General features: G+C 34.9%; 1 protein-coding gene across 6 annotated transcripts in view; it reads left to right on the forward strand.

The window, feature by feature from the left end:
• The window catches only part of CRISPLD1 (cysteine rich secretory protein LCCL domain containing 1), a 44276-nt gene that overhangs the window by 22165 nt on the left and 10025 nt on the right, over positions 1-12086 (forward strand). For all 6 annotated transcript variants that reach the window (XM_051610451.1, XM_051610452.1, XM_051610453.1 and 3 more), the window contains 10 exons: positions 2399-2517; positions 2643-2775; positions 4262-4377; positions 4977-5077; positions 6584-6763; positions 6856-6916; positions 7042-7108; positions 7741-7871; positions 11061-11104; positions 11198-11270. In XM_051610451.1, the coding sequence (XP_051466411.1) occupies positions 2399-2517; positions 2643-2775; positions 4262-4377; positions 4977-5077; positions 6584-6763; positions 6856-6916; positions 7042-7108; positions 7741-7871; positions 11061-11104; positions 11198-11270 (1025 nt within the window). The remainder of the gene's footprint in view (positions 1-2398; positions 2518-2642; positions 2776-4261; positions 4378-4976; positions 5078-6583; positions 6764-6855; positions 6917-7041; positions 7109-7740; positions 7872-11060; positions 11105-11197; positions 11271-12086) is intronic.

Genomic DNA, 12086 nt, shown 5'->3' on the forward strand with positions numbered 1-12086 from the left:
GTGTGCCTATCTCTGGCTAGGCAAGCAAGGGGGAGTGAAGACAATATGTTATACTTGGATGAAGGCAGAGAAGCAGTTGAAAAAGAAGGAATATTTTGAAGACAGTATCCAATTTCAACAATAACTTGGAGTGTGGGTCTTCGTCTCTGAGGAGGACTAACGATGAATTTGAGTTTTTCATCAAAAGGCTATTCTTGCAAAATTCTGGATGGCTCAGTCATGCATAGCTATCATCAGTCTTTAAAATAACGTTTTGTTTGAGATAACTCCTTCACAAGCTAAAGGAATTGATTCAAGCAGCTACTATTGGCTACCTAGCTTTGATCTTCAAAAAAATAATTTCAGTTAAAGTAGCTGCATAAAATATTTTCAAATTTGCACAGAAAAAAAAAAATCGCACCAACAGTACAAGTCCTTTAACTGTGACTGCTGTTTTCAGAGGTGAATGAATGGAGGGATGCTTGATTAGAGAATATATTGTGGCATTTGTTTTAAAATATTACAATCTCGTGATTCCATTGTAGAATGATGAAGCGATTGTACTACAATTTATAAGAAAAAAAGTGTATGTGAAAGAAGCTCTAAGTTTTTTACAGTGGGTACAATAGGAAGAAGAACTGTTTATGACAGTGTGACAAGAAAAGTGAAAAGGAAAAGATTGATACAAACTTATATAAAGCTTTCTTATTTAAAATTAAAATATTTTCTTGTGAAGATTAATGAATGTTGTGGCTTATGATGTTGAAATACAGGCTTTATAGGGTGAATAGAAAATTCCTACTTTTTCCTGAAGTCAGACTTTTGTATCCATATGTGGATTAAAAGCTTTGTTCTATCATTATTACACTGTTAAAGTAATTCTGTTAAAACAGATGTTGCGTTTTGGGAATTAGAATGGATCCTGTACATTTCTTACTTGCTGATAATATTAATATTAAGGCTTTGAGTGACCTAGGGGTTAGGAACTAGGTGATCTGCGAGGTCCCTCCCAACACAAACCATTCTATGATTCTGTGATACTGACAGCAACAGACAAAATGATATTTCAATGCATTAGAGACTTTTGAAGAAGAGAACCAAGAAGATATTCTAGGATTAAACTCTGGGATATTAAGGTCCTTACACAATCATGGTCTTTCATAACCAAGGACATAAATGTTTTTGATGGGTAATGTGATTAGTAATGTGAAAACTGCATGTCAGAATCAATAGAAGAATAAATTCTAGCACAAGGAATTTGTCTGTTATATTTCAGAATTCTTTGGCTGTGGTAAGAGGTTTTTTACCTTCAATCTGTGCCAAAAAATTGTAGACATGATCTCCAGTGTCTACATGGGAGTCTTGGTTTGGAAATACTGAATTACCATTATTTAGATAACATAGTCTCACTCTAAGAAACTTAAGTCAGAACTTAGGAAATAATTGAGCACCTACCAGGATATGTATTTCCTTCCTGGAAGTATTTAAGTTTCTTAATCTGAGTGCTGGTATCAGAGAATCAGATATCTGGAAATTACTTCTGCAACTCTCAGGAGGAGATTTGAAAAGTCAAGTAGCGGTCAGGATACTTTGCACAAGATGGACACTTTGAACAAACCTCAGCGTAGTGCAGTAAAAACTATGCATACATGGTGTGGTATAATTTTAAGAAGAACAGGTTTTAGTATGCTTTTGAAAGAAAGAAGCTTCTGTTTGCCTTTCGGCTACAAGCCTATTTTCCTGTGTCCCTTTAATAGAAAATAAGAATAAACAATTGTGCTAAACAACAATATCTGATCTTTTTCTTTAACTTGTCCTAAGCATACCTCTTATTAATATGAATGCCACCTTTTTGCCAGCCTAGCCATAAAAACAATGAATGACAACCTTACTCTAGTTCTCATATTTTGTGTTTGAACTGTGTATTTCAACAAAAGCTGATTATAGAAAAGGGAGAGAAAAGGACTTTTATTGCAGATGAACTAAACTCTTGGTTTAGAGGAGGTAAAGCCTTATGTTGAAAATGTGTTGAATAATACCCTTTTGACTAAGGAAACTGCCTATTACTGAAAAGAAATCTCACAAGACAGAAAATGTACTTAATTTAGCTTGGAAAGTTGATCTAAACCTTTCAGTTTCGTATTTGCCTTTTATTCACTGCAGCATGGCTGCACATGCCTTAAAAGAGAATCCTGTGCAGGGATTAAAACTTTTTTTTTTTCTTGGTGAAAACAATTTTTGTTCTTATGTAACACAAATGGGCTATACAATTGTCAACTGTTGCTTTTTTTCTTCAGTCTTCTGCCCTGGTAACAGAAGCTTTAAAAACAGATAATCCTCTTATTTTTATTATTTTTAATAAGAGATACTGACCAAATATTTATAAGAAGATGTCCCTTTCTTTTCTTTCAAATTTCAGACTTGGGACACAGAATTGGAGAGATCTGCAGAGTCATGGGCTGAAACCTGTTTATGGGAACATGGGCCTGCAAGCCTTCTTCCATCAATTGGGCAGAATTTGGGGGCACACTGGGGAAGGTAGCTTAAGATAATATTTTATACTATATGTTGTTTTATCTAAATATAACAAGATTTGCTTAAAGGTAGAATGATAGAAGCTGCAACTTTTGAATGATCTAATCAACTACTACTGGCTTTCATAGGTACAGACCTCCAACATTTCATGTCCAAGCATGGTATGACGAAGTGAGAGATTTCACGTATCCCCATCCTCATGAATGCAACCCATATTGTCCTTACAAATGCTCTGGTCCTGTTTGTACACATTACACACAGGTATGTAGGTGGTTGTTGTTTTTTTTTGTCAGCTATGGAAAAAAACAGTCAAGACCTCCAGTTTGGTTGCTTTATGACATGTAGAATGTTAATCTTGCAGTATATACCACAGGGCTAAAGAACAAAAGGGGCTTGTCGTTACTAATCTCTGTAGTTACAAGCATAATCTCCTAGGTTCAAGCATTGGGTGTTGGTGACACACAGGAAGGTTGTCATACAAATCGTTAGATCTCATCTTTATAAATAATGCTTCCTTAACAGGATTAAGAAAAAAGCTCACAAAGCTCAATATGGACTGCCACTGCTCAGTGCACTTTAGCGTTGGTAGTCCTTTCTGTGACATACTGAAGAAACGGCACGTTTTAAAAAAAGAGATTTTGACATGTTGCTTTGACTTCAGCAGGATTTTGAAATTGCATAAGAGCTAATTTAGTTGCTACTTCTTAAATCTGTGTATCTAGCCTGATTTTTTCTAGAGGGGAACCAGTCATTTTCAATGAATAGGAAATATGTGACCCTCAGATTATACTAAAATCCATGTATAATATTCAATATAACATTAGAAAACTTCAATATGAATTTTTAACATTTATTTGGTTTGTTTACTGGCACCATTTTCAGCTGTATCTAATTTTAAGAAAGAATTGCCTCCATATTCTTATTTACCATTTCTGTAAAAATACCTAGAATTACAGTTATCTATTATATGTGATGCATAGGCCTAGGGATCATGATAAATATATTTAGTTCTTTGTGGTACTAATTCCTCACAGTACCTATTTCTTTCAACTTCTAAATCCTTTTGAAACTACAGAGTGAGCTTATCTTGAATTAATACAAGTTTAGCACCTGTCATATTTGTTTAATTTGAATGTTCCAGTTTTTGTCATTCAGATTATTCTGACATCTATAATGAAAATTGTTTCAATAGATGACTAAAGGAGAAAAACCACCTAGGATTGCAATGACATGAAAGAATATACATGTAAAATCCATTATTTGATTTTTTTCAGTGCATGAGCTTTTGTGTGAATAGTTTTATCATTTCTGTTTTCTCCTTTCTCTGCTGACAAATACCTATTCTCTGTCTGACTAATCTAAACCCCTCTGAGTCCTTAGATTGTGCCAAGAACTGCAGGGCACAGGAACCTAGCTAGCTTCTTTTATCTCACAATTATTCTAATTTTGAGAATCAGTTCTTCTGATCATGTTTTGTACATACTTTGCTATGCTTTCAAATAAATGCTTAAACTATTAGTATAAAATTAGAGCCAGATATTTTATATCAAGGTAAAGCTTTTCTTTCTAATAAGGATATAACTGAATGACATTTTGACAGTTGTAATTAGATTACTTCAACCTATTTATAACAGAAAGGAACATCACTTTTCTGAGTCGAGTTTTATGTGTTGAAGATTGGAGATAGTTTTGATTATACGTTAATCATCTTTGATTTTCACATGCCTTTCTCTTTCCTTTTCCATAGGTTGTTTGGGCTACAAGTAGCAGAATTGGCTGTGCAATTAATTTGTGTCATAACATGAACATCTGGGGACAGATCTGGCCAAAAGCAGTCTATCTTGTATGCAATTATTCTCCTAAGTAAGTAGCCTGACACCCAGTAATACGTTAAGTGGGCAAGGTAGTTTATAATAATCCAGGAAATAATCTGAAAGGAAATCAGTCTGGGCTTTCTATTTTTTGTACTATTACAAAGTAAAGCATTGTTCCCAAAACAGCCTTTGGCTGCACAAATACTCTTGTGATTTTATAGAGCTTCAGTTTTCTGGCCTGTTTTTTAGCATGCAACATCAGAGATTTTGTTGTAGTGTGATATTTGCCTGAAAAATAAGTGTACCTCTCCTTTGTGATTTTAAGGAATGTGTGACATGAAGCCCATGGTTAAGATCAAATTCTATATAATAATCCATTTAGGAGAGCAGAGATTGTTCTCATGTAATTGAGAAATTTAGTCTTATGGTGCTATGCCAATCTAAAAAGATCTTACAGCCATTTACTGCAATACTTCAGATTTTTTGCTTCATGAACTTGCATTTGGTGTATAAAAACAATGTTATGGGCTAAGTTCTGTTTTTCATCACTTATTTATTTACATATTAAATGCTGTTTAATGTTAAAATACTCATTTATTAAGGCTTGTTTAGCTAATTTTGATTATTTTTTTGTGTGTGTGTGTAAAGGGGTAACTGGTGGGGTCATGCTCCTTATAAGCCCGGCCGTCCTTGTTCCGCATGTCCTCCTAGTTTTGGAGGAGGTTGCAGAGAAAATCTTTGCTACAGAGGTATGTACTTTTTCAACAGTACAACTACAAACGGGCAGTGAAATGTAACCTTTCTTTTGCTTTTGTTCTTCGCTATGCATTAACATAGAGGAATAGAATATATTGTGCATGTACCCAAAGACCTGGTAGAGACCTATTTTGCTATGGTGAATGACATCATGTACTTACCATATGTGAAGCCGATCTTCACCAGAGAGAGTGGTGAACTGAGCTCCTGCTCATTCAAGTGCTGATTGAAGGTTTTCAGTACGCAAGATGTAGACTGTTGCTGTGTGCTTTTTGTATGCCTCTCTGTAACTGTAGTGGAAGTCTATACGGTCATTTGTTTACAGGGAAAATTCTTATCTTGGTGACATAGCCATGTGCATTCAGCCTGGAAAAGAGAAGGCTCTGGGGAGACCTCATAGCAGCCTTCCAGTATCTGAAGGGGGCCTACAAGAAAGCTTGGTAGGGACTTTTTACAAAGGCATATAGTGTGAAGGACAAAGGGTAAAGGATTAAAACTGGCAGATGGTAGATGTAGGTTAGGCATTAGGAAGAAATTATTTCCTGTGAGGGTGGTAAGACATTGGAACAGGTTGCCCAGGGAAGTTGTGGAAGTCCCATCCCTGGAATTGTTCAAGGCCAGGTTGGATGGGGCTCTGAACAACCTGATCTAGTGGGAGGTGTCCCTGCCCATGCAGGGGGTTTGCAACTAGATGATCTCTAAGGTCCCTTCCAATTCAAACCATTCTGTGATTCTGTGATTACTAAAAGAAAAATAAAAAATGAGACTAGAAGACATTTGTAGTTAAACAAAATGTCACCTAGGATGATAATTAACTTCTATAATTTCTTGTAATGCTATTCATATTTTATAGCATTGAAACACAGAATATTATGAAGCTGCTGTTTCTTTTTGTTTTGCTCTCTATATAAGTAATTTAGAAATTTTTGTTAATAACTTTTGATAATTCATATGGACCCTAAATGCTGCACAAGTGTCTCCAACTGCCTTCCTTATGGTTCTTATTTGAGTAAGAAATGTAGATTGAGTGAGTACTTAAAAATTATTTAATTATGTACTAATAGAAGGGCCTCATTTTGACGTGTATGTTTTTATGAAATCAACTTCTTTAATTACAAGTATCTGCTATGAACTTGGCAAAAATTTTCTAATGTGTAACAGAAATATCACATTTGTTTTTTTGTTTTTCTGGTGGCATAAAGAAAGCACTGAAACAGGAATGTTAAGAGCATTTTCATACCTCAGTTGTGCTGCTTGTGAAAAAAAAAAATAACTTTTTTCAGCATCAGAAACATAGTTGAGATTATTCAAAATAACTAAGCCTGAGGTTTTCAACTTAGTAAGCAGAGGAAAGTTTGCTTTGCTTTCTTGCTTGTAATCATCCACCATTTAGGAGAACGCAGCCATGTTAGCAAAATATGGTAAGGGATTTACATTCCACAAACACCGATTTATGTATTTTTGCCTGAGAGGTTTTTTTTTCCCATTTTCTGAAACAGAGGATTCAGAAAGGCCTTATTCTCCTCATGAACCAGAAGAGGAAACCAATGAGATTGAACGGCAGCGATCCAAAGCCCAGGATGCAACGTCGCAAAGCCGGCCAAGAACTCATTCACCTTCAGGCTCCACAGACACTGATGACAGTGAGAAAAATGAAGTAATAAGCACGCAGCAAATGTGTAAGGAATTTACCTGATTTGCAAGTGATCAACAAATTTGAATTATATAGTATCAAATTCGTTGCAGTGAAATTGCTTTTTGCTTGCTTTAGCTCAGATTGTTTCATGTGAAGTAAGGCTAAGAGATCAGTGCAAAGGAACAACTTGCAACAGGTATGCTAAATATTAAACTTGTCATTCTGAGATTATTCTAAAAGGCTATATTTGTATGTTGTCTGGAATATTTTCCCTTTTTGTAATCCCAGGATTTGAGACAAAGTTTTATTTTATTTTATTAGGTATGAATGTCCTGCTGGCTGTTTGGATAGCAAAGCCAAAGTTATTGGAAGTGTACATTATGAAATGGTAAAAATTTTTAAATTAGATTTTGTACCAGTAGCATGTTCAATTAGGTGTCTTTTCTGTTGAAGTACTAGTTAAAATTGTACTAAGAATGCATTTTGAAGAAATCAGTATTCATCAAAAGTAAAAGCCTGTACCAGAAGTGTAGGATAGTATCAGAATCTAAGTTTGCATCCGCTGTTCTGCATGTACTGTCCAAATGTACTTCACGCTTCTTACACATGCACAGTAGAATTTTTGTGTCCACATACTTGCATGTAAATACGTGAAGGTGTGATTTAAGGAGAAATACAGCAATTTTGGGGTACACTTACAAAAATTGTTTCTGTAAGTGAGGCCTTCTTGCTTAGAGCTAGCTGAAAATATATGCAGTTCTACTCTGTAGAACTGAAAAACCATATAGAAAATAAGAGCTACTGTGAACAAGTGTGCTGTAAATCAGTATAGTTTATCTCTGAGTAAGGTAAAGTTGTGTTTTATTCATTTGAAACAAAACCTATACATCAGTCTTAATAGAATATCTACCAAGTTTTTAATGACACATTGTAATTAAAACCGGACTTTTGTATATTGAATTACAATGTAAAAGAGTGGCTTTGTCTGACATTGAACTGATTTTCATACTTTGCTTTCAGCAATCCAGTATTTGTAAAGCTGCCATACATTATGGCATCCTAGACAATGAAGGTGGTTGGGTTGATGTCACTAGGCAAGGAAGGAAAAATTACTTTATCAAGTCTTATAGAAATGGCATTCAATCAATTGGGTAAGTTTTCTTCAAATATACTGAAAATTTTTCATGCAAAATATATGACAGTAATAACATTTTTTTTTCATACTTTTTATCGTAAAGAATATGAAAATGCTATAATAAGGCATGTGGATATTCAGGTATTGTATCCATTCTGAAACTCTAGCCAGTGTTTAATGGTGGACAGAAAAGTGATGCAATCAAGGTGTAAAAGTAGGTGAAAGTATTTACAAAATCACTTGGGCAGTAATGTTGTATTTGTAGTTAAGTAATCTCAACGTTTGGAGTATTCAATTAATTAATTTGTAAATATATATATTTATTGTAGAAAACTAGTGTACACAAGCTCTGAAGTAGATTCTTTTACATCTTTTGGACAAAGCTAGTACTATTTCCAGGGTTGGCCTATGAATGTGGTAATCTATTACAGCTAACAAGGCAATAATCTTAGAAGTTTGTGTTTGGAAGTGACTCTCATGCATTGTCTGTAGGAACAGTATAAACCAAGTAGCAAATACACCTCTTCCTATATGTTCGATAGTTTCATCAGTATTCCACAATTTTCATATGTTATTTTGCGCACAATTTCTGCATTGGCCCGTGATGGAATAATAAATGTTGCATACTGTGGAAGCATCATTTGGAGGTGTACTGCAGTGCTCAGGTGCTTGCCTTGAGACTGGTATGTGAACACAGGTCCAAGTTCTTGCTGACATGCTAAAAGCAGAACCAGAAATACAGTGTGTAAAACTGGAGAATACCTGGTTGTTTATGTAGTTATACAAGGATAGGACAACATCAGTAATATTATTTGCGAATCTAAGATACTGTTAGTATTTGCAAATTAAACTTCACTATATCTTAATTTGTTCTGCAGAGATATACACTGCTGTCCCTATTTCTGTCTATAGTTAGTCTATGTCTAATAGTAGTATGCGTGTAACAGTTGATGTATGAGCAATACTGAACATAGAAAGCAGAATTTTGCTGGGTGATACATTTGGCTCAGGTGTGAACCCAAGGGTAAGGAGATTAAGGAGACAGGTAGAGGTTATAGGTTGTGCTCTCGCTCTGTGCTGTGCAAACAAATGTCACATGCTATGACACCTGTCAATTTCTCTTTTCAACAGATTTACCTAATCCAGGATAGAGAGAAACCACTGACCAGGTAGACTAAATTCAGTGGCCTATAATTTTGGCTACCTCAGTAGCACTTAAGGCATCAATATCCATCTGTTTCTTTGGGTCATCCTGTGATCTGGCTGTGGTTTAAGTTACCTCCCCTAAAAATGAAGATACAGACAAATACCTCTTTTTTAAATGCTTTGAGACAAAGTGAGAAGTAAATCTTGTTTATATTAATACTAACGTATTAGGACCCGCTTTCTCACAAATCTAGGAATAGTTAGAACTGTAGAAAATCTTCAAACTAGAAGGAATTTATTTCCTATCACTTGAAATCTGTATGTGTTTGTGCCATCTGAGACAAAACTATGAGTGTCTAGGCTTCAGATGTGTTTAGCACTTGTCCTCTGAAAATTGGAACTCAGAATGAGGTATTAACACTTGGTTTTCTTTGCTGTGGGCATGGATAATTTTTATCATTGCTAAACAGTAAGGGCTGTTTTGGTTTTGTGATTCAGTTTTTGTAAAAAAAATAGATGCCTTAAAGATAAAAGGCCGCTAAAGGAGCAAACCTATACTTTCCTGTCTATATTTCACTAAACTGCCACAATGTGTGCACACAAATGACATAAATATTCTTTAATGTCCTGTAGTATTTAGGACATGACCTTTTAGGGTGAATTTATGAAGTACTGTGATTAGGCATCTGCTTCCTAAGTCAGTCACTAAACCAAAGGCTTTGGGATAAATAGAGACGATTTACTAAACTTTCAACCTTGAAAAGGCCTATCAATGAGGCTGGGGATACCTCGCAGCTACCTGACTCTAACCAATATCTCTAGATGGAGCTTTGCATAAACTATGTATCTATTCAATGAATAAATGAAATGAAATTGATCTCACCTCTAGTACATATTTCAAAACAGAAGGACAGAAAAGGCAATGTCAGTGCAACACACAGCAAACTTCCTAATCTTCATCCCCTTTGATTTATAATCAGGATTGCTGATACAGATGTTTCTTCAACTGTTGCATTTTCATAGGATAGAATACCATTTTTAGCAATATCTCAGCAAGCAAATCAACAATGGAATACAGTGAGCTATTCCCCACTAGTGTTTGACAATGCTAGGACAACAGAAGTATGAGCTAACTCTATGAAAGCAAATTGGAATCCAGTATGAGCAAATGTGAAATTGGTGGGCCATACAACTAAATAAACTAATGCAAGCAATCAGCTTCTGAGTACAAATTGCAGTGCTATGCAGAACACAGGAGTTGTTTGCTCCATAGGTGAATAGGAAATAATTTTATTGTTTGGTTGTTGTTTTAAAATAATAATTAACCTTATGGGTACCAAAAGCATCATCAGCTTCTTAGTTACAGAGTGAAAAATACTAGAATTGCATATCCAATGACTTAAAAGAGAAGTAAAATAGGAGATAAAGAGGAGTAAAATAGAAGTTTTCAGTGGTTGAAATATAACAACAGAATGTGTATAACTGACTATATGTAACAAGTAAACTAATACATCTGAGTGCCAAACCATTACTGAGAAAACAGACTTTCACATGTTATACTGTTTTTTTAAAGGTACTGGTGATAGTTTAACATAGACACAAGAACCAAAAGTAAAATTTAATTAAATTTTTCAAAATGGCTGCCAGGAGAAACACTTCAGCATTGGAGCTGTTTGTAGGAACAAACCTTTAGGGGGAAGTGAATGATCTCTTCTAGTAGATAGATCCTTCTGTGTGACCACAGAATTTGCTGGCTGCATTTTGAGGGACAAATAGATTGCATAATTTGTTCCCAGCACACTTATTCTCTTAGCAAATTAAATTACAGAAAGATTTTAACATGCATTTCTGATTTTCAAACAGATTCACTGGTAGTAGAAAGTAAATGTGTCATTGCAGTAAGTAGATTCACAACTGGGAAGTGGGAATGCAGTGAATAAAAATGGTTTTGGGGTGATGTCTTGGGTTTATTTCTAGATTCTCTAATAAAAATTCTTCTAGCTAAAGGAAATAACCAAGATATGCTATTTACTGACTATTTCTATTATTTCTTCTTCAGAAAATATCAATCTGCTAACTCCTTCACTGTCTCTAAAGTAACAGGTTAGCATTTATTTCTTATAAACTCAGTACTATATTGAGTTACATTTTTTCAAAATAGCACACGTTTATTTTTTTCTGTTTTGCTTTCTTCAGTTCAAGCTATCACCTGTGAAACAACAGTGGAACAACTATGCCCATTTCAAAAACCGGCCTCACACTGTCCAAGGTAAAATTCTTGTGAGTTTTATTAAAGTGCTGCCATATTTTCAGTGAGTTACAAAAAATTATTTTCTATGATAAAGGTGACAAAATTAGCCACAGAAATGAAGTCAGAAATGTTTTACTGCTGTATTAGTCCTTGGCCTGAGTAGAAGTCCAAGTAGGTAAAGACAATCTACAGGCTTTTTTATTAGGAGAATTTAACTTCCTTTTGCCCATAAAGATCTTACTCAGGTCCCTTGGCAAATCTTAGTGAAGTCATTGTTGTTTAGACTAAAAGACTGTGAAGAAAGATGAATTTTTATTTTTCATAGTCCACTGTAATAGCTTTGGACTTCAGACAAAATGCACTAAAATATACTTTATTTCAGTTTATTTGCCTGAAAAACAGATACAATAAAATGATATGATACCAATAGTCATCAGAGAGCTTATCAACTTGTTGGGGAGTTCTGAAGGACAGAGTGAGCAAATACGTTGGCAAAAAAAATGAAACACATAAGGTTAAAGTAAGGTCTGATCTGCAGGTCAGTTAACAGCTTTAAATATGCATGCCATTTCTTTGAAGCTGGTGTTTTAACTCTTCGAAAGGAGCTTGTGCTGCAATATTTTGAGGAAGGAAAGTGGTAACAGTTCTTAAAACCATAGATGAGTCAAAGGTAAATACAGTGTAGCATGTTTTACCACAAACTAAGCTGGAGATATCCACAGGATTACTTTCATAGCAATCCTACAGCCAATACAGGAAGCAAGTACAAAGCCAGAACTGCTAGGAAAATATGCCTTCATGTAGCACTTGAGTCCATGGACTTGTTTGGTGTTT

Source organism: Apus apus, chromosome 2 (genome assembly GCF_020740795.1).
Source record: "Apus apus isolate bApuApu2 chromosome 2, bApuApu2.pri.cur, whole genome shotgun sequence".
Lineage (NCBI taxonomy): Eukaryota > Metazoa > Chordata > Aves > Apodiformes > Apodidae > Apus > Apus apus.